General features: G+C 40.9%; 1 protein-coding gene across 1 annotated transcript; it reads left to right on the top strand.

The window, feature by feature from the left end:
* Nucleotides 1-258: 258 nt before the first annotated feature.
* On the top strand, nt 259-20,497 carry pcp4a (Purkinje cell protein 4a). Its single transcript, XM_053645730.1, has 3 exons — nt 259-1,296; nt 18,872-18,923; nt 19,602-20,497. Exons 1-3 carry the CDS (start codon nt 1,120-1,122, stop codon nt 19,733-19,735), a joined length of 363 nt encoding a protein of 120 aa, XP_053501705.1. The 5' UTR covers nt 259-1,119; the 3' UTR covers nt 19,736-20,497.
* The last annotated feature ends 5,865 nt before the right edge of the window (nt 20,498-26,362 follow it).

Here is a 26,362-nt window from a genome sequence, read left to right as displayed (position 1 = left end):
AAGACCCTCTGACGGTAGACCCGTGATTAAAGAAGATTAATATTCCCTGCTTAGGTCAGCATACGGCATGATCCAGAAATCAACAGAATCATAATCAGAAAATAATAATAATAATAATAATAATAATAATAATAATAATAATAAATAAATAACACACACTTTAAAAAATGATCCTGAGGTAATACGGATATTTTTTTTTCTATTCGTTAGCATGTTTTGTTTACATTTTGCCCTCACAACTCACATATCTGACACCGTACCGCGAGTTTGGCATCATCCTATGCCATCCTCCTATTGGTAGGTTTTAGATGAGCATCGCAGCAGTGCTCACATATCTATGAAAATTTTCTGACACTGTCAGAACTTGGCACTAAACCGCCACATTGTAAGAGCTCCGATCTCAACTCGCGACCAAAGAATTCTTTTACGATGTGTGATTGTTGTCTACGAGAGTGAAATTGGGCCGAAAATCTTACAGTGTAAAACTGTTGCATACCAACCACTAGTACTGAGTTGCTCAGTACCTGAGTCGTACATCCATTCTGATGCCAGTTTCTTTGCACCAGGTAGGAGGCGTGGCCTAAAGTATGAACCTGTTTTGTCTGAACTACCACTCCAACCAAGCATATTTTGCTTAATGGATTATATCTGGGAGAAGCAGGGCACACAGGCGTACATTTCAGATTTAGTCGAATCATTCCTTTAATGGGTGCCATGATGGCACACAGCGTTAAGCCTTGCCAAGTGATAGCTCCAGGGTGTTGGGTTTGATCCTGAGCTTGGGATTTTCTGTGTGAATCTTCACATGTTCTCTCTGGGTATAAAACATGCCAGTTGGTGGACAATGTCTGTGTGCCAGCACGATGGACTGGTTTATCATCCAGGGTGTACTCCCAACCGGTCACTGCAACAGTCAAAACGAATAGCCTATTCCTTGAATGTAATTTTTATTTTATTTTATTTTTAAAGCAATGTCTAGTTATTACACTTATCCTATATAACTGCTTCTGTAAGACTCTAGATCTTATTCTTATTGCTTTTAAAATCACATTAGGGGGAGTGAAAAAAACCCACCTCACACCACACACGCTGAATGTGATTGGTTGAGCGCAAACCGTGATGCCCCTCCACGCGCGAGGGGCTTCCTCTATAAATACAGCGTTGGCGCGCGGCGTCGCGCGGACTCCACGACTGCGTCACTGGTGCCGAGGTATAGCGCGCGCGCGGAATCGGAATCGGAATCGTCGTATCCCTCCCCCCCCTCTGTCCGTTCATCATCTTTACACCATGAGTGAGGTGAGATTTCCCACATCTCCGTCTGCTTTTCCTGAAGTCTAATGCATGCCGTAATGTGGCGCGTGACAATGCAATGCTTGAGTTGCTACAGTACAAAAGAAAAAAAAAAGTCTTAGTGAAGTATGAAGTGAAAAACGGACTGCAAAGAAAACCGTGCATGTATTCTTGTGCGGGGATTTACAGGCTTAAAAGGTGTGAATAGTGTAAATATTTGGAATGCATACTATGTTTCTTTTTAAATCCGATCTCATCCGTGCGCGTGCTCTGCCCGAGGCGTTTGGAAGGCAGCGCGCGCGCATTTGACCGAATTAAAATCACTCACTTTTTAATTCTCATGTCGTTGTTTATGCATTGTTTTTTTTTTGTTTTGGCAATTTCCAAAATGTGGAGGTATTGTATAATAATAATAATAATAATAATAATAATAATAATAATAATAATAAAGATGTTGGAAATGCATCGTGCGGTTTCAAGGGGACTCAACCTCGCAAACTGGGAATTGTTACCGCAAAAAAAGCATCCAGATGTGAGAGATGTCACTGGGTCTTTGTGGCAAACTTGTGGGTGGGTGTGGAACCAAATCAGTGCTACAGGAGTTAGTGTGACATTTATGCATTTGTTCATTTATTTGTGATCTTTAAAAAACATTTCAAAAAACCAAAAAACCAAAAAACATTTTGCAGTAATGAAATATGAGAATGGGGTTTTATTGTGTTTATATCATGATCTCTAATGTTTCGTGTGTGTGTGTGTGTGTGTGTGTGCACATTGAGGACCCCCAAAAGTCCCCCAAAAGGCTAGGAATATCTAACAGTTTTATCCCTGTGGGGACATTTGCCTTCACTTAAAGAGCAGAAGGATTTCCTTTCAGCTACTCAGGTGAAGTTCAGAGTTAGATTTAGGCGTAGCACAGCGTTAATTAGCCGCATTAATATTCATGACCGTGGAAGTTTCCTTACAATGACAGCAAGATTGTGTTTGTGTGAAATCACGCCGTTGATATGATCCAGCAGAGACGAATCGTATTAGTCTAAATGATTGAGACCGTTCTTTAATTATGAAGGAAGAATTTACCAGAGGGGTTTAATACATCACAAAGCACATCACAGTTGAAATATTCACCATAACACAGTGTTTTGGTTATATTTGTTTAAAAAAAACAAAAACAACAACAAAAAAAAAAACACAACAGATGTGAGATTTAGAAATGAGATTTAATCAGGGATTAAGCCTGTTGTAGTGCATCTGAAATGAAGCAGCAACATCATGTGAAGGCTATAGAGGCGGTCGTCCAGGGGTGAATGACAAGCAGCAGAGTCATTAGTCAAATGATATGTGAGAGAGAGAGAGAGAGGAGGGGGGGTGGGGGAGGGGGGCTGTTAAGCTGCTCAGTGGTGCAAACTGTACGACGAGGAGAACAAGCGCTAATGACTCCTCTATGCAGAAAAAGAGCACATGTAGCAATCCTGGCATGATGGAGATGTACAAACTCATTACAACTGCACCATTTCTCAAGGGCCAAAAGCACAAATGCACTGAATTATAAATCTCATAACTCACACAAGCAAAGACGCAATATAAAATGAGTCGATTCCTTGGACCTGTTTGTGTCTAGAGGAGGAAAAAAAAAAAAGAAAACACTTGTCGGATTGTGCGCTCAGATGTTCTTGCGCTGAATGTTTGTGATTCGTGCTGTTCTGTAGACACCATGCTCACACACGCCTTTATCAATTCTTAAAATACACTATTTTCTATAGAAGCACCATTCCATTAGCACGTTCAGAGTATAAAAGAGCCAAAAGAGAATGTGTAATGGTGCTTCATCGATGTGTTTTACTTGATTTTCCACCAATCCATATCGTGAGGTTTGTGCACTGCATCGCTGGCAGGTTCGGTGGAATTCCCAGTTGGTTGAATGTTAAGCCCTTGCTGGATGGTGGAGGGGAGGGCCAGACGGATGCAGGAAGAAAAAAGCAAACACTTTGCGTCGTAATATCTCTTTTCTGGATGGGTCTGATAGAGCTAATGGTGGTTCAGTGGCTTCGGTAAAAACCCAGGACTGCCACACTTGAAGAGCTCACACTGGTGAGCTCTTTAACCTTTTAACCTTCAAGTTGCTCCTTTATTAATTGGATCTCTTGTAGAATACATACATGTAATTATAGCATAGGGCAGAACGACATTAATAATGAGAAATATAATGAAGTTGAGAGGCTATCACAGTTGACTCATGCTATAGGCTACGATCAGTTTCCTGAAGAGCTTATATCATTAACCAGGGTTGCCAGGTATCAGCAAAAAAAAAAAACCCTTCCAACTACATCTGAAAAACCACACAGATGACCTGAAACGTTCTTCTTTTTCTCATCCCTGGACCCTGGTGTGACCATGGTGCGCACGCATTTCTAATGAACAGACGTTATCCACTCCATAATCCCCCTTTTCCTTTTCCAATCCCTGTGCAATGTATATCTTACAATTCGTTCATCGTAGACACAATGCGCTTACCTTCGTTTTTTGTTTGCAGAAATGTATTAGATTTAATTCCAGTTGTTTGCTATGAAACACAATCTTTGTGGTCGCGGAGTATTTTTAAGCTAGGCCAATATGACGTAAAAATCACGACCCTGGCAACCCTGTCATTAAACTTCCTGTCCGCTGCTCCACAGCGACTAGAAACGTTCACGGAGTGAACATGGTACAGTGTAAACACTGGTTACAGAAGCACTAGCGCAGTGGTTAAAGAGCTTTGCTAGCAAACTCTAGATTGCCAGAGTGCCACTGTTGGGCCCTTGAGCAGGGCGTTTAGCTGCTCAGCTCTATGTTTGCCTCGCTCGTATGTCTCTTTTCGGACGCCTCTCGGCATCCTTCAGCGTGCTTTCTCATTTCGAAGTTGACAGCCACACTTAAACTGTGAAACTATTCCCGAAGGCTTGATGATGGTATGTAAAATTACTGGAGTATTTCTACTGGATTGGCTTCGGATGAAAAGCGTATACATGATATAGTCTGTTGGATCGATTTTTGGACATTTCGAGATTCTTTCAGCGCTAAGTGTCCTACTGAACTGGACGGAGACATGCAAGACCTCCCTGTGAAAACACTGGACATAATCCAACCTGACATGTAGCTTTGGTGCATTATGGTCCAGTAGTCTTGTTGCTTCTGCATGAATGAAGAGAAAATATGCGAGTATGGGAGTCGTATAGGAACGTGACAGTAGCATGACTCAAGGCGCTGCTGTCTGTTTCAATATAGCCGTGAACGCCGGAACACTTCCATGAACACTAACGGAGATTTTCTGTCTGTTCGACTCGGTTCCTTAGCGATAATGCAGTTCCTCATCTATCCCATAGAGTATATCGAGCTGCTCGTCAATTCTTATATCAGTAATCAGCAGGAAACGGTTTCATCCTACCCATCCTTCGCTATCAGATCGGACTGCGCCAATTAGCAGAGAGCCCGCTCCGTCAGGATGAAAGACCGTCAGGGCCGACTTGGATTCTCTCGACGTTGCAAATCCTAATCAGCAGATTAAAACCGAGAGGAATTCAATTGTGGCTCAGAGAGGCGGCGTCTGACAACTTTCATGAGCCTGAAAGGAGAGAAATGAGGCCCGCTTGCAGAGAGTAAAGTCAATTAGTGCTAAACAGCGTGGGTTGAAGCAGCTTTGAGTTCACTTCTCAGTCGAGAAGTAGGACAAAGTATCGATACGATGGGAAATCTAAAAAAAAGAGTGATGCTAATCAATAGGCCTTGCTTATCGATCTTGTAGTAAAGTTCTGTGTTAAGAAACTAAAAAAAAATCCTGCCGGATTTAAAAAAAAATGTTTCATATGTTGATAAATTACCAAGCAAGTTATTTAGTGACGCCCAATATATGACAAAATGACAAATGCTAAAATATTCCAATAAAGCAGCTCAGCCATTGCAGCACTACCGCAGACACACTAACTCTTCCGCCGTTTATATGGCGCCATTACTTTCGTCATAATCCGATGGCTAGTTTTATGCATCGTAATTAATGACCGTGTGTCGCAAAATGTTTATAAAATCAGTGTGTGTGTAAAAAAAAATAAATACATGAATAAGTTAGCAGTAACTCATCGCCAATTAGACGATTTGATGCCGATCAGTCGAGGTTCCCATCAGTGATTCTCCTTGATAAAATTCTCCATCTTGATAAACGAGTCGCATTATTAAGTTTCCATTTCTTTAACGTCACACCGAAAACAGTGATATTTTGGTTCGTTCTGTTATCATACCCGCCCAAGGGAAGAAAATTAAACAAGGCTTTGGCTAGTGGTCTAATATAGAAATCCGGTTTGATGACTCAAAACCTGTGTTTATGTAATATCCGTCCACATTTACAGAAAAAGCACATTTCAGAGTAAACTCTTTGGACCAATCTCGTCTGGTGCGCATCAGCTTTATTCCTAGAACGAATGAGCTCGGTGACTCATACTTCTCTCTCGTCTCCAAAATCTGAAATCCTCCAGCAGTGAGCCGAGATTTCTCAGAAATCGTCTTTAATATTAAAAGCTGCGCTCACTGTACGACAAGAAACCGTGACGGATGCGAGTAAAGAGGAGAGGCGTGTGATGATGAGGGATGAGTGGAAGAAGAAAGAGAAGGTCTTTCCACCCGAGAACGTGAAGGTTTCCACAGGAAAAACACGAGCGTGTCGTCCTGCACTGACGAGCGATCCGGAGTAGCTGAGAGCTGCGAAATATCCGCGGCAACACGTTTTTGTATCGTTAGCTTCGCTTGGATTAGTATTACAACTGCTGTAATGCAATTCGCTCATTCGCTCCAATTTCCTGTGGGAATCGATTGAGTTCCTGCCCGTCCTTATCCAGCTTCTTCACCGCATTAAAGATATACAGTACGCCACCATTTCTAAAAAACACATCTCTATTCAGCTACATCTGCACCATGTATTATTACCACAGACGAATGAGAAATTAAGAAAAAGACAAGAAACCATTTAAACCGAGTTATAATAGAAGGGAAGGTGTTGAACTCCGCTAATAAATGTTCAAAACATGTCAAAATAAATAGAATCCCAAACTTCAACCGTTGCAGTCGGACAACAGGGACTACAAGCAGCGCGGTCTAAAAGCGAGGACGAGGAAAATAACAAAATCAAGCAACTACTCTAACAGTATGGTGCAACTTTCTGTGATTAATGAAGTGCTTACAAAAATATCAGAAACGCATTATGATGTGAAGGGATAATGCCATTATCTAGGTTAAATATTATTCCAATTTTAATACACATCACATACAAAAATGTGAAAGTGACTCACCTAAACCGACCGTGAGTCGGTTTACCACAATAGAGACCATACTCAGTTTGGACAGGATTTTGCAGGAGTGTTTTTGTGATTGTTGCGGCCCAAAATTTAGTTGGATTGGCGAAATCGCAACTGCACGAAATTGTTTTCGCGCGGTCTTTCGCAGTGAGGTTTGTCGGGTTTTGACTGAATGCGTTGTGATGACGTTGTGATGACGTGCCTTGGCCCAAATCTGCGGAGAAATCATTTGAAAAAAAGAAATTATTAATAAATAAAGAAATAAAGAAATCGCAAGCTCGTCCAAATATTGCGGAATTTGATTGATTTTGCGTGAATTTCTGTAATCACAAAATCCCCAAATCCTGGAGGGACTGTATAGTAGAACAGGCAGGAAGCAGTGAATCTATAGTCTTGTGTTTAGTTTTTTTTTCCTCCTGGACTTGGTCTTTTTTTTTTTTTTCGAGCCCAGGATCAGTCCAGAAATCCTCTGGCTCCTCGACTGAACCACAGCGTCAGGTGCGAAAGCTATCCGTGCTCGGCCCCGCCATCTGTTCTTTGGCGCTTCAATGTTGGTTCAAAAGGAAAAGAAAATGAAAAAAAAAACAAACAAAAAAAAAAACATATGAACCTAGTGCCTTCAATTTCGCAAACCTTAGTGCACTAAAGTGACGTATGGAAGCGACACTGTGCAATTGAACCATGTGACTTCATACAGAAAGAAATTCTTCGATATGAACGCAATTATGCGATTATAAGCCCCACCCACAAATTAACCCTAGACTCTATCCGTGGCGTGATTTGGAGCAACTCGTCCGTTTTTCGCAAAGCATAACTTTGATACACATTTAGTGCAAACGAATAAGTTTGACTTAATGACCGAGCTACAAAAATATGCATTTGCATGAACACTTATTGATGGAATTCCACAACTGCCCTTAGATATCTATTATAAATATCGGAGTATTCCTTTAAATCTCGGAGTATTCCTTTAAGGCCATACCACTATTAATTATTACGACTTATCCAGATGACATTCCCGTTCACTTCAGTTCTGTAATTTAAGCAGCCAACTATGTCGTAACGTCCTTATCACCGATGTTTATCCTTAGTGACGTGAAGACACATGGAAATATTTACACGTGGCTTAACACACTCGTGATGCAACTTTCCAGAAAGTGTGAGTTCGTGTTAGCTACGTCTGTCACTAGAGATAAGAAATTTCCAATGCTACTTAAAGCTTGGTTTATTCATTCTCCATCTTTTTATGTAGAACGAGTCTCATGGGAGGAAAAAAAAGAGAAGAGCTGGTGTTTCTCTCAAACAGAGATTAGCTTTCAGCTCTCAGCTAAAAAAAAAAAAAAAAAAAAGCCGCAGAATAATGGCTGAACACGCAAGCTAGCCAAAAATACAAAGACAGCTTCGATCCGTTCTGCTTCACCAAGGTCGTGTAAGTGTTTGTTTTGTGTCGTTTCTCTCGGTCTAAGCGTTGCACTTTTTCTATTGACTTTGGGAGAATTCACACATGAATGGGTTGGAGGTGAACAGGACAAACAGGACACTGCAGTGCCGCCCTCATCGTTCTACACGGAGCTCTTTAAAAAAAAAACACACAAAAAAAAAGCTGACAATCCAGCATTTAGCCGGCTTTGCTTTGCTGACTCGTTTGATAACCGATAAACCTTTAGAGGCGTAGCATTTAGCTTAGCATTTTTTTAAGGTTGGGAAGATGAGGTAGCACAAACCCCCCCCCCCCAAAAAAAAACCACTCACCTGCACTGGCTGCATTTTACAGCAGCTAATATTTTAGTTTACTCAAACTTCAGCAGATTTGTTGGAATTTGCCCAAGCCAAGTTTTATTTATTTATTTATTTATTTATTTATTTATTTATTTATTGTTATTTGCACTTACTTAAGGAAATATCTTGTTATTATGAGAAAACTATGCTTTATGCAGAAACAAGGTTCTGTTATCATAGTTACAAGATGTTTTCTTATAGTAAGGAGATGCTTTTCTTGTAATAACCAGATTCCAGTTTTCTCACAGTAATTAGAGTTTTTCTTGTAGTAACAAGATGGTTTTCTCGTGATAATGAGATGTTTTCTTTTAGTAACGACAGGCAGATGTAAGAAAGCATGAGATGCTTTTTGTCGTAGTAATGTTTTTTTGTTTTGTTTTTTTTTTTGCGTAGTAGCGAGACCGTTTCCTGTAGTAACGAGGTACTTTCACATAATTACCAAAAAAAAAAAAAAAAAAAGGGTTTTCTCGTACTGGAGTGATAAGACTAACAAGATGCTTGTACGTAATAACGAGGCATTTTCCTGCGCTTCCGTGGTGACTAACTGGACCGAGTCCAAATGTAGCATTTAGGAGTTGTGAAATTTGGACGCCAAGCCTGATATACTGTACATTCTGTGCACATTAAATCACCGGAGGCGGTGAAAGAGGATCGTTTGATTATCGGCTTTCGGTGATGCATGGGAGAGGAAGAGTTACTGCTGAGCTGCCGTGACATGATGATTCAAGTCTTTCGGGAAAATGCTGAACCAAGGAATCCACCTGGAAGAGTAACTATGTGCGTGTACAGTACGTCTGACCAAGCAGTACGGTCAGTCACGTTGAAATGTATTGATGGTGAAACGAACTTTCTGAAGCAGTATTGAGAGAGGGGGGTGTCCGGTTCTCAGAGCGTTAGTCGAGTGACGTGGTCGATTAATTAGTGTCCTAGCAGATGCTGACGGTGCAGTTTTACCCTACATCTAATAAATCACGTCGTTCCAGCGCGTGTAAAATCGTTACTATTAACACTAGAACATGCCATTTGGATGTATCACCCAACCCCTTGAACTTCCTCACGCTCATAACTATGCACTATGCTTTCGAACAAATTCTAAAAATGAGTTGGGCGAATAACGCACGTATTGATTAAGGAACTTAAAAAAAAAAAAAAACAAAACAAAAAAAAAAAAACACCTGCTGTCATGGGGAAATAATCAATGACGTAGTGGTGCGACCAAGAGGCATTCATCATTCAACCCCAAAGTTGATTATTTCCCAATAACCGCACCATTTTAGTTCTCCCTGCTGGGAGTTTTGGTGCCTGGGACACGGTCTCCCAACCAAATACGGATGGATGATGTCTCTCCGCATCAGTGTGTGGTCCAGATAAAAGTGTGTGGCAGTGTTTCAGCTCTGAGCCATCACTCACTCGCTGTAAGGGATGATCGTTTCCATTTTCGAACTGGTTCCTTCCATTAATTCACGCCATCTGTTCAGCTTCGAAAACACGCCGCTTTGCCTTTATGCGAACAGGAGGTCCGTTTTTTTTTTCTTTTCTTTTTTCTTGCTGCAGTCATCCGTGGCCTAGTCGAGCGTCTCCGTTTTAAATTGTTAATAGACATCGCGTGCAGCAGGGAACCCCTCTGGAGCACACAAGCTGCCTGAACGACCCAAAATAGTGTCGGAAATGTGTGTTCAGAAGCTATAAAGTTATTCATCCAATTTCTTCACTTTGGATGAAAATCACAAGGAAGTGCTGGAATGCGTTTTGGGGCATCCATTTTGAAGATTTGAATAGTTATTTATTTATTTATTTATTTTTAAACAGCTAAAAATAATATGCTAGCAAGGGAAAACATCTTGAATAGTGAATTAATCTAACATATCTCATTATGAGATTATAATAACTATATAATACTAAATGTTAATAGATGTTAACTCCTCCTCCTCCTCCTCCTCCTACTACTACTAATATATAGTATTAAATGGTCCTGTTCCATTGGCAAACCATTTTGTTTCTTTCAAGCATTGGTTTCTACAAAGAAGAAAAATTAATAAGCCAATTTCAAGCTTTAAATGAGTTAAAATATCTATAAATAGGCGTAATAAACTTACATTTGCTTTATAAAAATCTGTTAATAAAAAAAACCCCTCATATTCCGATAAGTGAATAAAGCTGCTTGGAATGAGCCCAAAAATCTTCACTTCGAGAAAGCAGTATTTTAAAAGGTGTTAAAGACTTGGGACTGTGTTTTGCTTCATTTTTCAGGTCATGCTAATCATTTATTGATGGAAAACAGTACAAGGTGTACACACTCAGAGGTGTTGTTAATAGTTTTATAATGCTTACGGTTAATATTTAGCTAGCGTTAGATAGCAGAGTCGGCGTGACAGCAGGAAAGGACGGCAGGGCTACAAGCTTGGGCGCTCCGAGCTCACACTGCTAACGCTGCGTGTGTGAGAGAATGTGAAACAGGATACACACAGTGTGATTGAGTAGCTGGAGGGCTGGAATGATGGCACAGGCTCGGTTTTATCATCAATCAGCTGAAGTTACCAGTTATCTGTGAACACTGTGTAGAACATAATTACAGAAACTTGAATTTGCTGTCTTTTTTTTCCCCCCCACTGTTGTTAGTTCTGGCTGCTTATCTGTGCTGAGCGCCGTCCTACCGCTCGTACCTCGTACCGATGGAGTTTCAGTATTTCCGTGTGGAAAAATAGCATCTGAGGTTTTTTAACGTATTAAAATCGGTCCATGTCGCGCTTTAAGCCTTTGTATTGCAGCTTTACGATGGTCATAAAACCGTACAGTCGGGATCCTGAACGGTGCGGTTTGTAAAATAAGGTTCTGGTGTTAGAGGAACATATGGAGGAGACAGAGTGTGAACATACTGGCGTTCCTTCGGGAGAAAGTGGAGGTCCCTTTTTGCAATCCCATCTTGCACTCCAACTCCAGGAAGAGCTCATTATTTTCAGCAATTACTGACTCACATCAACACGATTCGCCACTTCTCTCTCTCTAGCTCTCTTTTTTAAAAAAAAACAAAAAACAATTCTTTTCTCTGCTTTGATTTTCCTGCCATTTGTTTTTTTAGGCGAGGGAACGTGGGAAATGTGAAGTTCGCTGCGTTAGGAAATCCAGGCCATGTCCTGACCATAGATATGCATATTACGGACCCAGATGCATTTAGATTAAAGATACTGATATGTGCTAATTTATTGTCAAATTTCATTGTCTATGATAGTTACAGTTACTGTTAACAATGCTGAGTGACTATTATGAGATCAAATAAAATAAAAAAAAAGTATATTTTTATTAATATATTCTAATAAACTATGTGGAAAAGTGTGATAGGTGTCAGAGCTGCCCACTGTGTTGATATTTGTTTTGAGCATGCAGTTGGAACCGTTTTGGAAAAAATGGGGGGGGTTTGGTGGGGTGGGTTTTTTAAAAATGAGAAACGAAAAAAAAAAAATGCATTTGGAAGCAACAAATAAGCTTGATTGCTGTAGCGTAAAGATAAGTTACATATTGCTGGAGACGGATAAATGAAAATCCATGCTAGTCTACAGGGGGCACTTACTATTGAGTACGTGCCGCTGGAGCAGTGGCTCTGTATCTATTCTGTGGTTCACACCCATTTTGCCGACATGCACACCACGTATGCAACGCACTCTTGCTCAGAGGAAACCTCAGGGAATTATTGCTAATGTGGACCATTTGTGGAATACCAGTTTTGCTCGTAGCTTTTATTTAATATTATCAACATTACCCGATTCGCGCCATTAGCAACGGGACGAACATTCCGTTCATTCGGCTTTGGAGATAAAACCGAGGCTGCTTGCGAAGCACTGAAAGTGTCGGGTCATATAAAAGATGTATAACGGGTTGTTTTGGCAGCTTGTCCTGCTTTTGCGCCAGCTCCATTTCTGAATTAGCAATAAAGTGCTCGGTGATTGCTGGAGCTTGATGCGAATCTGATGATGGGGCTTTTCTCCTCCACCCACTGCTGCTTTGTGCTGATGAATGCTTTAACTCTGTACTCCTTGTTAACATGACCTGCTGGTCTTTCCCCGCTCACAGATCTAGCAAATTTATGACTCGTTTTTACAGGAACCTTTTTTCTACAGAGCTGTTGAGGTGGCTCATGTCACTGCTGCTGGTTACAAGTTGAGAGAACGGACAGAGTGTAAAGCTTGCCTGAATTGCATTTGCTTGAGCTGATGTTCCCCAGGACCAATCGCTGACCACCGTTGTTCCCCAGGACCAATCGCTGACCACCGTTGTATCTCACGACCAATTGCTGACCACCATTGCTCCCCACGACCAATCGCTGACCACCGTTGTATCTCATGACCAATCGCTGATCACCATTGTTCCCCACAACCAATCGCTGACCAACGTTGTTCTGATAACCAGTAACTGATTACCATTGTTCCCAATGGCCAATGATTGATCACCATTCATTGTCCCGCCCACACAGTTTTCAGTTGTTTTCAAATTTCTTCTTTGAGATATTTACAGTAATAAAGGAGTTATTTCACCCCGTCTATGTTTGTCTTGATAGAAATGATGTTATCCTGCAGATACTTGTAAATATGAATGTAAATAGTTTGTAATGCCCTGACCGAAGCTACAATCTAGAAATTTTGTATACTGATAGGATGACCAAATGACTTCCTCCTGTACAATGTTTTGAAACGCAAATGACCCGATAACCCGTGATGCCTCCCGCAACGTCTAGCGATTTTTTCAGCACTTTCCCCTGAAAGGATTTACCACTGACTCCAAAGATAGAGCTTGAGAAACTTAATTCCTGGCCTTCGTAGCTTAGATTGGCTCGGTATTTTTCCATTCAAAAGATGGATGTTAATGAACTGAGAACCTGATGTGTGCCATGATCTATTCACTTATTTGTCTAACGTGATCATCCTTGAAGGATTGTCTGTCTTTCTGTTCCGGCTGCCCGCCCACATCTCATTTCTTGCTTTCTCTTGCGCGCGATACTCATATTTTCTCAACAGCGCACATGATATCTCACGGTGCACAGCTCTGATCCATCTCCTGTGTTTCCACTGGGTGTTTCCTGCACACGTTCTTGGCTCAGATCGTGCCACGGCGTGGGCAATCGGCTCATTCCGATTCGTGCCTTATCCATCCGGTGGGATGCACGCCATACACTCTCTCTCTCTCTCTCTCACACACACACACACACACGGTTCTTCTTAATGTGCTGCTGCAGTCAGCTTTTTAGCCGTTCCTATTACATTAATGGTGCAGCTGCTTCGGTTGCATCAAGTGCTGTATAATCACATTTGTGTTGATCATTATGGTGACAGTGCTGTTGATTACCTAGTGTCAGAAAGCCAGTGCGTGTGTGTGTGTGTGTGTGTGTGTGTGTGTGTGTGCAGTAGTCACCGTCATTCCTCAGTGGTTGCCTAGATAAGCAAGATTACATGGAGGTGAGTGTCTTCTGCAGTGAAGAGATCCCCCTCCTCTGCAGAGAGCTGGGAGCTTTCCCTCATCGTAACAAAGCGTGTGTGTGTGTGTGTGTGTAGGGGGATTGCTGTAGAACTGCAGCGAAACACACCATAGGCACGTAGGTGTGGGTGTGTGTGCTGCTCCAACAAATAGGGACTGATAGTGAGATTTGGTAGCATATGTTAATTGGATAAACCTGCGAAAAAATATGTAAGGAATAAATCATGATGAGGTATGCGGTTCTTTTTATTAAAAGAACAACAACGTGTCAATTTTTATCCATTTATAGTTTCATTTAATGTCATGGAAACTGGTTGTCCAGGCAGCAAGTTACATTCTCAGCAGCCGTGTCCTCACCAGCCTCTCTTTTCTTTCTCTTGAAGCTAACAAGACAAATAAATAAAGAAAGAAAGAAAGAAAGAAAGAAAGAAAGACGCCGCTCGTCATGTTATCAAGAAACCGGAAAACGTAAACTCTTCTGTCCTTAAGAATTTGAAAAACTTATTAGTAGTTGTATATCGCTGACACCGGAGACTCCTTCCATAACCGTTAAATAAATGTCTACTTAAGTAAATCTTCACTATAGACACGTTTTAATCGGTTTACATCGAGCATCAGTTAAGCAACATTATACAACACCTTCCGACCAATCAGATTTGAGAATCAAGATATGATCGACTTGGCTCCCCATTCGGGTTTTAACCGTGTATTTACCCAAAGCTTTAACCGATAAAGGCGTTATAATGTGCGAAAGATGTCTTTTGAGAAATAAAGTAGTAGTGCAAAACCTCAGCAACATTTTGCGCCCCCTAGTGTTACGGTGTCCTAGAAAAGCGGTACGGCAACATTTTTGGAGGTCGACACTGGCTGTGTTCACTGGATCATTTTTAAAAATATATTCGGTGTGTGGGAAGGTCATGAATTTTTTGTGGAGTTTAGTTTACTTTAAAAAAAAAAATAAAAAATTTAAAGAGAGGTCCCTGGGTGCAAAAAAAGAGAAAAAGTTTGCATTAAAATACAGCATCATATCCTGAATGCAACTCTTTCCCATATTACAGTTGTGCTCATTAATATTCATGATTATGCTCAGGTTTTCTTTTCCCTTGTATTCCCTCCAGAGCACAGATGGTGCGTTTGTCCGTCTCCGCATCCCTCCTGCACTTGTGTTTGGAATGCTTTCTGCTTCAAGAATAAGGATTTCTCCTGCCGTGAAGAGAAAAATCCCAAACGGCCTTGATGCACGCGGGGAAAGTCCTCCCTGATCCCCAGCGCATATTACAAAATTCATAACAGTGCAGTGACTCGCTTTCCCTCAGATGATAATGGTTTCCTAATGCGGCGCAATAACTCACTGATTCGCATCGAGCTCTGAAACGGTAGCTCTGGGGAGCGTGAGCACCAAAGTGGCCGTGACCGTTCGCAGCTTTATTCTCTCCCACATTCTCATGCAAATTATTTTTTTTAAATCTGGAAGACAAAGATAGGATTGAAGGCAGGGCTGTTCGAGGCTCAAGAGAAGTCATAAATGCCTCCGAGATTTCCCCAGGAGCGCATTTCCCTCTAATCCTCTCGTGCACTTTACGACAAGGTTCATTATGCATCCAGATCCGTACAGTGCGCAATCACAGGGAGGAGAGCGGCGAGGATTGGAGAGGCGCTGATGCAGCCTTGCTTCTGTAGCGGGGTGTGTTTCTCTTCTACCCCCTGTAGTAATAGAGATGATGTGATTAGATCAGGATCTGTGATCTCAGGTATCATCATGCACAAACAAAATCGTTTTGAATTAAACAGAGCTGAATTTATGATTAACAATCTCTTAGACCAGGACAGGGTTTAATTTGTGCACTAAACACACACCAGGGACTTGGTTCTAAGTGTGTGTAAGTGTATTGGTGTCCAAAACAAGAGGTTTATGTCTACATTACTGCTATTTATACTACGTCTAACATCCAACAGCCCAGTTGATTCTGGAAGTGAGAGTGCGCAGCATGGAAGCTCATGTCCACCAACCGAAGATAAGGAGAATCCTGTTCATTCCTTGATAACTAGCCAACTAGATCTCCGTAGGTTATTATATTACATTAGCTACCAGTTTTTAATCCTAGTCCATTAAGTTTCTGGGCCAAAACATGAGACAGGCAGCCTGTTGGAGATTTTACTCGCCCAGTGGGCTAGCGAATGAGTTTTTCCATTTGTGCACTGCTGTTAAGGGTCTTGTTTAAGTGTACGGGGACTTTCTATCCACTAGCTTCAGGTTCATCCCCAAGTTTACGCTGCTCTTCTTGGCAACTACATCACTGAAAAGGGTTTGGTTTTGAAGAAGGTGTGAAAGTTAGCCTACTAGGCTACGTGCTTAAGGACACAGCTAGCATATGTTAATCAGCAGTGCTCATGTTAAATACTGTGTGAAAACACTGAGTAAATTAAGCTGATTAAAGGCTTAATTAAACACACCAACACAAAATGGATGCCAAGTCTGATCTCTCTGCATTACACTGGAACTCGTTTCGTGTTTCCACTGACTGCATTCGGGCTTGAGGCAGGACAGTGTGTGTGTGTGTGTGTGTGTGTGTGTGTGTGTACAAAGTTCATTTCATGGCTGTAATGCAGTCTGAAAAACGGAGGTAAGGCAGTTCCCTTTGAACTTGGATTACCCAGCTTCAGTGCATCAGCTGAAGGCAGAGAGGCGGCGACATGTGCCGTTTAAACAAATAGCGCAGATGTTGAAAAGTTATAAATATAGTCATATAATCAATTATAGTGTATACAGAATATTCTATTACAAATATGTACAAATTTCGAATAAGAAAAGTGCTGCATGTTTGTGGCGAGATCGACAATCAAAGCAGCCTACACAACGTTCATACCGTTCCAGCTAGTTCCAGCTAGCTAACGATTATAGCTTGCTGTCTGGATGAGTCATTTTTCTCAGTAAAATAAAGATGACTATTTTTAGTCACATTGCAACACTGAAATACAGGCAAGGAAATACTTTTCAGTTCATGTCGACTAGTATTATTATCTTCGCTCACAAAAAAGCACCAGCACTTTGTCCTCCATGTTTGATCATGAACTAGCGGCAGCCATTTTATTTTTTGTAGCTAAACCATAGAGCTTGCTATCCTGTAAGATCGGGGTTCGAGCTCAGGTAAGCTGACAATCTAGCAAGCTAGCTGCATAAAATAAGCTATGAGAGTGCATCGTGTTAGCTAGTTAACTGTAATTCACAGAAAAACTGAAGGAAAAAAAAAAAAAACACAACCACAGCAGTGTTGCGTTATCCTTCGTGTGTCAATTCAATCTGCAATCTCAATTTATTTCTTCAATCACCTTCAGAAACATCTGTGCTGACTTATTTTCAGTGAGTTTTAGGCTAGCTAAACCATTTTGATCGCTCGTAGCATGCTGGAGCCCTACAGTGTAAGTGATATTTTTTGTTTTGTTTTTAAAGTGGTATATTAATTGGCAGGGTGTTTCCTGTATTTTATCAGAGCGAGAATAGAAAGAGAGGGAGCAAGAGAGAGAGAGAGCACGCTCCTTCTTTACCTTCTTCTCGCTTCTCCAGCTGCAGAGCATCAAAGCTGCACCGAAGTGTTTAAAATTCATTGAAAGTGTCAGATTAATTATTCAGGGCACGGGCGAGCTGAACCTCTGTGACAGCGCTGCCCGTGATGTTTTCATAGCTTAGTGGGTGAAACACGCTGTTGCATAAATAAAGTAGGATTCAAGAGGCTACCAAAAAAAAAAAAAAAAGCGCCTACCATTTTGGGGTCTAAACTAGCTGCTAACAGAAGCTCTGTTATCTGTTATGAGCAATACAGTTTGATCATGTTTGATTTTTTCTTCATCAAAACCACATCAGTTTTTAAATAATAAAGGCACTGAGGCAATATCAGGTGTTATGTGAATCTGTAACCTGTTCCCATTTGTAGTGTAGGAGGCTTTAATGATTAAATGATCTATCCAAGACTTTAAAATATTGTGCCAAACGAATTTGGAGTAGTTTTCCATGAAAATACAAACTCTTGTTTTGAAATCCTGTATGGACTGATGAGTGCTTTAAGAAAGGAGAGTTCAAGTTCATTCGCAAAGCAAACTAATTGTACTAGCTGCGTCCACGATCTCTAGTACTTCTTTCCAAGCTTTATTTTTCTTCATAAGCTCTATACACATTTAATGAGAGGTCATAGTACAGGATGAGATGAAACCATGGTTAGAAGTTTTTCTTTCATATTTGTGCATCAAACAGTAAATGGGAACTAATTGCAGGTAGGAACTGAAAGTTCTGAGGGGGGAGCTGATGAAATGTCAGACCCCATGCGCCATAGGATCGGTCAGAAGAATCGTTCAAGCCGGTTGTTTGGATTTGTAGCGATGTTGCATCATACCTTATTTGCACTGAATTGAAAGAAAAAAAACCCCACAAAAAAAACAACAAACAACAACCTTCAATTCAAAATGTTGTGTATTGGTCTGCTGCTTTGTTGTTCATCACTAAAATTGCTAGTGTGAATGTAGGTTGTTGAGGTGTCCATGGTTTTTTTTTTCTCCTCACTTCACAAGTTGAACGTGCCAAGGTGGGACGTGACGTTATTACAACTCGCGAATTACTCGCGAAAGACACCATGAAGGCAGCACAAGCTAATGTGAGCCAAAAGAGACAGGGTTAGTATCACCACGTGTGTGTTGTGCTACATGCATTAGAGGGATCCAGATCAGATGTAATTTCCCAATAAAAATTTCTCGGTTCACATGTACACATTTAATCTTCTATTTTCTCATGCTACAGGATTTAACTTTAAAAAAGTTGTTGAAATTTAACCAAAAGCGTCAATACAGACTGCTCAAAAACCTTCACCAGGTTCAAGACCTAGCCAGTTCATTCGTGTCAGTGACGATGCAGTTCAAGTCCTGTCGAAACCTTTCCAAGTCACTCAGCTGGAGTTGGTCCACAGCTTTCCTGTATGTAAAATGTACACAGTCGAGAGTTCATTCGTATCTCTTTTCGATTACAGAGACCAGGATCCGGAGCACCGACTGGACTCAGCAAACCCTCAGGGGCTGACGGTATGAACCTTAATACTTCACCTCAGCAGCTCATTCATTTAGGAGCCTCGGTGATAGATTCTCAAGCCGAACGGCCAGGACACCCGGTCCTCATGAATCTCTTTTACTGGCCTCCTCGCTAAAATGTGGTACGATCGATGGGGAGATCCACGAGCATCCTATTTTGGCGCTGTACACGGTGGAAGGCGCCAGGTCGATCAGATCGGATGAATCCCGTGAGGCGTGTTGTGGAGCTCGAGCGGCTCTTGCGTTCGTGCGGTGTTTGCTGATAAGAGCCTGGCAGCAGGGCTCAGACGTAATTCTACCTGAAGCGCTCGGATGACTCGGGTTATTGGATGGGAGTTTAAAACCTTAAAAAAAACCGTTCCGCTCAGAATCTAGTGTCCTTGAGCGATTATCGCTAACTCCCAAATGCATTAAACACCAAATATTTACAATCCAAGCATTTCAACTGCCCCTATACTTACCACGGTGTGTAAAACGGTGTTAAACATTATGTAAGGAATACAACACAATATGGTGTGCTGTAACAGGATATAAATGGTATAAATGATCAAAGACAGGGTGAAGTTATTTTTACCATCATAAAGTTGATTGTTGGCAAATTGTTTGTTGTTTGTTTGATAGACAAAATGACAATACAACCATGTATGACGATAAAAACACAACTGTCCACAGATGCATCCAAGAAGGACGTCCCTCCTGACGACTTCGACATCGACCTGGACGCCCCCGAGACGGAGAAGGCCGCTGTCGCCATCCAGTCGCACTTCAGAAAGTACCAAAAGAAGAAGCAGGACACGAAGCCATAAGCTGAGCCGGCTGAACGCGGCCCGAAGCTGTTTGCATGTTTAATAAATCGCACCGTCATGGACTCGAGGGTGGGGATTATGGTTGTGGTGAAGGGAAAAGGGACTTGAAGTGAATAATCGTATCGTTTCGTCTGTCACTGGCATCCATCTGGAACAATAAGCCTGACTGTTTCAGATTCGAGTCCCCTGTCTGTTCATGCTCGTGGTATCTCTCTGCACTTTATTGCTTTTTTTTTTTTTTTCCTTCCACTGATTTTCTTCTCGTTTTCATTTACCGCTCAGTGCTAACATTTTTAAAAGAATATTTCACCCTGTACGTGTTCATTTGTGATCACAATGTGAAATGACAAAGAAAACGAAAAAAAAAAAAAAAAGAAGATACTGTAGATGTTTGGAATCACTGTAAATCTGGCTTTCTTACGACTACAGAGTTATTTGGGGACAACAAAGCAACTCCAGATTATGAGCAATCCAATCAATCGCATACTTTACGATTGCATCACTTTCATGCGCACTGGTTACTGTGTTCATATTATTTAGTGTCGTCTGGCTTCTTCACTGTGTTTTGTGCTTTAACCTTTGTTAACCTTTAACCATCGTTTCCCCACAAAAAAGTGTTTGTGCCATGTGCTACACTATACCGTCCATCCAATACTTTGAAATGATATAAGCGAGTGAATAATACTGTGTGAATAAATATTTAAGAACAGAACGGACGGCTGCCATGTTGTGCATTTCTGCTGTCTTTTCTCCCCCCTCCCTCCCTCCACCACCTTTAGTGGAATAATCCAGATCCTTTAGTGGATTTGTTTCTTCCAAGCTTGCAGCGAACTTCAGACCCCGTATCGATCCGGCAGGTTTTACCTAATCGTTTTTAAAGCCAATAAAGTCACAGAGCTATCAAGGCAGAGATGGTTTCCCGGCGTAGTGCGAAATTTGATGATAAGCATCCATCGTAAAGCGATCACCATAATGGAACTTCTGTCACATCACTTGTAACGTACTGTGGAATCCCAAACGAAGTCCTGGCCCGATGCTATCTTACACAAAAGGTTATCAATAACAATATACCATGTAACGCTGACATTTTATAATGCTAGATTGTATCTGATCTGGTAGAGGCTCTGAAAAGATCTGAGGTGGAACTTTTTATTCAAGGGTCAGCGAGTCATGTTTACAATGGCAAAGTAATTTATTTTAGGTGATTGGGAGATTGGAAAAATATTACGCATGAACCACTTGTGGTGCAAAAGGTGCAGGGTTTTATTTTTAGGTTCAGAGGTGATGAAAATTACACAAGGAACCGTCCTGAAGTCTTTTCTTCAACAAATCTGTAACAAACACACAGAACAGTTTGGGAGTGTAATGACACCACTGGTCCACTTGGGGCGCACTCATTTTCCACTTGAAAAATATTTCATATTCACGAATCAACTTTCAGACATTCGGTTTATTCTTCATGTTCCACTTTCAACATTTTGCTTGCAAAGTTTCAGTAGTTTGTCGTCACAACTCATAGCAGAGTGCTTAGTTTCGTAGAAACTATTAATAGAAACATTTTATCGAAAGTATTTGTAGACATTTTTTTTTCTATCAAAACAGTTTGTACTTTCATAATAGTAGAAACTATTAAAATATTAATTTCCATAAATAGTAGAAACTAAATTTCTATATAGTAGAAATGAGTAATGGAAAGTGTGTAGAAAATGTTCCTAAAGTTTTTGTGTAAAAAATAAATAAATAAATAATAAGAAAAGAAAAAAAAGAACACCTATAAGAAAAAGGTTTTTGTGCAAACTTTACATTTTATAGAAGCTATTCAGAGAACGTTTTCAGAAACTGCATACTCTGTAGAAAATATTCATACAATTTTACTATAAACTATTTGTAGAAAGCTTTTGTGGGGGGAAAAAATGTTCATAGGAAGTTTAACAAGTAGGCATGCCTTTTGTAGAAATTGCCAAAGAAACTGATCATAGAAATACAATCATATGCGGTACAGTTAATGGAAAGCCACTTCAAAATACCTAAAAAAAAAAAAAAAAAAAAAAAATCTTGCTCTTTTGGACTATGACCACTTGCAACCCTTTAATAAATCATGGCTTAATAAAAGAAGAAAGCTGTTAATATTTTAGTTGACAGGTTGAAATAATACTTGTTTCGGTACTGAGCTTAGTTATTATGTGGGGAAACAACAAAACTGTACTTCATGTGAATAACACATGATAAATATATTAGATTACAGGTTGCTAAAGATTGTCATCATGTAGGCTGACAAGGTTAAGCCAACATGGCACAGAGGAAAGACTAGCATATCGCACTAACATTTACCATTACTCTCTTAATCTCTCCCTCACAAAATGAACTCAAGACTAAGCAACAAATGAGTGGCAAGCTTCGTTTAAATAGAGCCAGGAACAGGTGAGCCTGATTGAGAGTCATTAGCTGGCAGACTGCTCATATAACCCTCTGGTGGCCAAAGTTGGCCTAGCAGGCAAGCCAGCTCCAGGCCTGGCCATTACACCAAGCTAAATAAATAAATACATGAATAAATAGACAGACAGACAGACAGATAGATAGACAGATAGATAGACAGATAGATAGACAGATAGATAGATAGATAGATAGATAGATAGATAGATAGATAGATAGATAGATAGATAAGGAAAATAGAAAAAAAATAACACCCACACACAAGGAAAAAAAAAGAAAAAAAGCCCAGAGCAGGTTAGGATCGATATTAATGATTCATGAGAGTAAAGCAGAGGAGTCCTGCTCTCTTCATACTCTGGAGAAGCTCACATTAAATGCTTGTTTTTTCATTTCTGTTGGCTCAGAAGACCACATTCAGTTCATGGGGCAGTGGTGGTTTGGCGGTTAAGTCTTTGGGTTACTGATCAGAAGGTTGGGGGTTCAAGCCCCAGCACTGAAAGCTGCCGCTGTTGGGCCCTTGAGCAAGGCTGTTAACCCTCTCTGCTCCAGGGATGCTGTATCATGGCTGACCCTGCACTCTGACCCCAGCTTCCTAACCTGCTGGGGTATGCGAAGAAAAGAATTTCATTGTACATATGTGATCAATAAAGACTCATTATTATTCACAGACACGTACATGATCTACATAATTTAAGTTAGGCCGAAATAGTTAAAAACATGTTCTTGTTTAACAAAGAGAAATCTATATTCATTGATAGGAAGTTTTCTGTAAGGAGAGATTTAGTTAACATTCGCGGAAGGAGTCTCCAGTGTCAGCACTTCATAACAGTCAGTAAAGTTTTCTTCTTATGCTTTCTGGTTTTTTGGTAACATGACAAATTGCACGTTATATCTTATTTACTTCAAGAGATAGAAAAGAAACAGAGGCTAGTGAGGGAATGTAACTGCTGTTATTTAAGTCAGAACAGAAACTGGTTTGTGCTGGCAGTGCTGGGATTTGTACTCACGACCTTCCGAGCAGTAGTCCAACGTCCCAACCACTGAGCTAGCACTGACCCCATATAATATAAAAATCTTCTATTCAGAAACATTGCTATACAGAAACACTCAAGCGACTCACTCAAGTGCAACGTTTTTTTTTTTTGTTGTTGTTGTTGTTTGTTTAAACACGGCATGATTAAAAGAAATGTAAGCAGGCATAAAATTCCCCTGGTGCAATCACTGTCTCAGTCCTGACAGCTTGGCACTTCCCGGAACATCCGAAGTCCCCGATGTGGCACATCAGCCATTATTTACAGCGGTGGTTAATAGCAGAGAGGAATGACAGTGTGTAAATCTCCGCCGACCTGCTTAATTTGCCGCGCTCTTCCGAGGAGGACGATGGAGATGCAGTTGTCACACAGAGTTATACATTTCCTCATTATGCTGACGTGCGTGATTTAGGAGCACAAAAGCAGGTTTGATGGCGAAAGGCGGCTGCTGGAGGACTCGCCTGCTGAAAGCTGCTAAATCAATAGGCCGATTTAGGCGAGGGCTGCTCTTTGCTCTCAGTGGACTCGCTGTGTGGTGTCTGAGATTCAGCACACGTGTGGGAGAAGGAAAGAAAGAAAGAAAGCTACAGCCTCTAAGGATACGAGCTGCACTTTTCACTAACGCTGATGACCTTTACATTCTCCCGCTCGTGGTTTGTTCGCATCTGCCTCAGCTGACCCCATCACACACACTCCAGTCTGACAGATCTGCAGATTCAGCACTTTTGTAATGGGAAGACTCAATTTAGGAGAGAATAAATGAAAAAAAGAATTCACAGCGTGATCCTGGTATGATTTCTGCTGGCAGATCCAGACTTCCAGAGAGACGTTTGGAAAAATAATAGTTTCCTTTTATGTAAATGAGGTGAAGCAATGTCGCAAACACGAATAAGAGTGAGGGACGGTGATGTGCTTTGTTTTTAACCCCACTGAGAAACATAGCATACAGTGCTGTGAAAAAGTATTTGCCCCTATCCTGATTTCTTCTTTTTTTTTTGTGTGTGTATCTCTCATACTAAATAGTAACTTCGAACAAAATGCAACATAAAACAAAGGCAACCCGAATAAACAGACAATACGGTTTGTATTAGAGATCGACCGATATTGGTTTTTTATAACCGATACCGATACCAATACCAATCATTTGCTTGTTTGTGTGCCCGATAACCGATACGCAGAACCGATATTTATTTATGGATTTACTTCTGTTTTTGACACAATGATAACAACACCACTGAACTGAACAAACCATTTTATTTATAACAATTTTGTCAATTTCACTTCCTCCTTGCATACAAAACAGAAGCCTCTTATTTATACACCATTAAATAGAGGCGGTCTGAGAGTGTGCAAAAGTGTCTTTTTAAATAAAATAAAATAAAATTAAAAAAAGCTTTGATGAGGTAAACAGATTACATGATTCCGTGAGTCTCTATTTCTTAGAGCTAAGCTGCTTAAACTACATATCGAGCATTTATGTAACACATCACATTTGTGCGTTAACGGCTGTTATGTTACATAAAGTTTATTAATTAAAGTGAAGCAAGTATACTTTAACTGTGCACACCGTTGTTAACTCGTCTCTCCTCGGATACAGTGCTGCAACAGCGGTCCTACGTGAAATTCTCAAAACCGCCCATTTATCGGCGGATCCGATATTACAAAACCGATATCCGATTATGGAAAAATGCTTAAATATCGGGGAAAATATCAGTAAAACCGATTATCGGTCGATCTATAGTTTTTATTTATTTATTTATTTTATTGAAGCAAAAACACTTCCGACACTTATCACCAATGTGGAAAAACTAACTGCCCGCTTAAACTTAAACTCTGGTTGTGCCACCTTTAGAAGCAATAACCGCAAGCAAACGCTTCTGTTAACTGGAGATCAGTCTTTCACAGAGCTGTGGTGGAATTTTGGCCCACTCTCCTTTGCAGAACTGCTTTAGTTCAGCCACACTGGCGGGTTTTCAAGCATGAACTGCTTGTTTAAGGTCTTCCCACAGCATCTCAATTGGGTCAGGACTTTGACTAGGCCACTACAAAACTTTAATTTTGCTTTTTTTGAGCCATTCAGGGGTAAACTTACTCCTATGCTTTGGATCACTGTCTTGCTGCATAATCCAGTTGTGCTTGAGTTTCAACTTACGGACTGAAGACCGAACATTCTCCTTTAGGATTTTCTGGTAGAGAGCAGAATTCATGTTTCCCTCAATTACTGCAAGTTGCCCAGGCTCTGAAGCAGCAAAGCATCCCCACACCATCACACTACCACCACCACGCTTGACCGTAGGTATGATGATCTTTTTGTGGAATTCAGTGTTTGGTTTATGCCAGATCTAACGGGACCCCTGTCTTCCAAACTGTTCCACTTTCAACTCATCAATCCACAGAACATTCTCCCAAAAGGTTTGAGGATCATCAAGGTGTGTTTTGGCAAAATTCAGACGAGCCTTAATGTTCTTCTGGGTTAGCAGTGATTTTCACCTTGCCACTCTTCCCTGGATGCCATTTGGCCCATTGTCTTTCTGATAGCGGAGTCATGAACAGTGACCTTTATTGATGCAAGAGAGGCCTGTAGGTCCGTTGATGTTGTGATGTTGTCCTTGGCTCTTTTGTGACTTCCTGGATGAATCATTGTTGTGCTCTTGGAGGAATTTTGGAAGGTCGGCCACTTCTGGGAAGTTTCACTACTGTGCCGAGTTCTTCCATTTGGAGATGACGGCACTCGCTGTGGTTCTTTGGAGTCCCAGAGCCTTTGAAATAGCTTTGTAACCCTTCCCAGACTGATGTCTTTCAGTCAGCTTCTTCCTCAACGTTTCTGGAATTTCTTTCAACTTCGGCATAATGTCTTACTGGGTAAGACCTTTTAACAAACTTCATGCTGTTGTACAAGTTCTAGTTAAGTGTAGATGTGATTGAACAGGGTTTGCAGTAATCAGTCCTGGTTGCGTCTAGTCCAGCTGAACCCCATTATGAATGCATTTTGAAGGAAGTCAAATTTGCATAATTTTTTTAGCTAACTGTGTAGTTTGTGTGGTTATATCACACTAGTCAAGTGCTACTAGCAAAATCCATGTCAACCGAAGGTCATTTATGATGGGACGTGATCAGTTTAGACTAAGTGAGCCATAAAATCTTACTGGCTCACTTTGTTTTG

The sequence above is a fragment of the Ictalurus furcatus genome, chromosome 16 (genome assembly GCF_023375685.1).
Source record: "Ictalurus furcatus strain D&B chromosome 16, Billie_1.0, whole genome shotgun sequence".
NCBI classification, from domain to species: domain Eukaryota; kingdom Metazoa; phylum Chordata; class Actinopteri; order Siluriformes; family Ictaluridae; genus Ictalurus; species Ictalurus furcatus.
The sequence above is the reverse complement of the archived record's forward strand: the minus strand, read 5'-3'. Positions and strand labels throughout refer to the sequence as shown.

Bases quoted from the DNA above. Each gene is read 5' to 3' on its own strand.
- pcp4a (XM_053645730.1), top strand. From the start codon at position 1,120: ATGCCCCTCCACGCGCGAGGGGCTTCCTCTATAAATACAGCGTTGGCG. The intron at 1,297-18,871 runs GTGAGATTTCCC...TTTCGATTACAG, and splicing joins ATCTTTACACCATGAGTGAG to AGACCAGGATCCGGAGCACC. The intron at 18,924-19,601 runs GTATGAACCTTA...AACTGTCCACAG, and splicing joins CAAACCCTCAGGGGCTGACG to ATGCATCCAAGAAGGACGTC.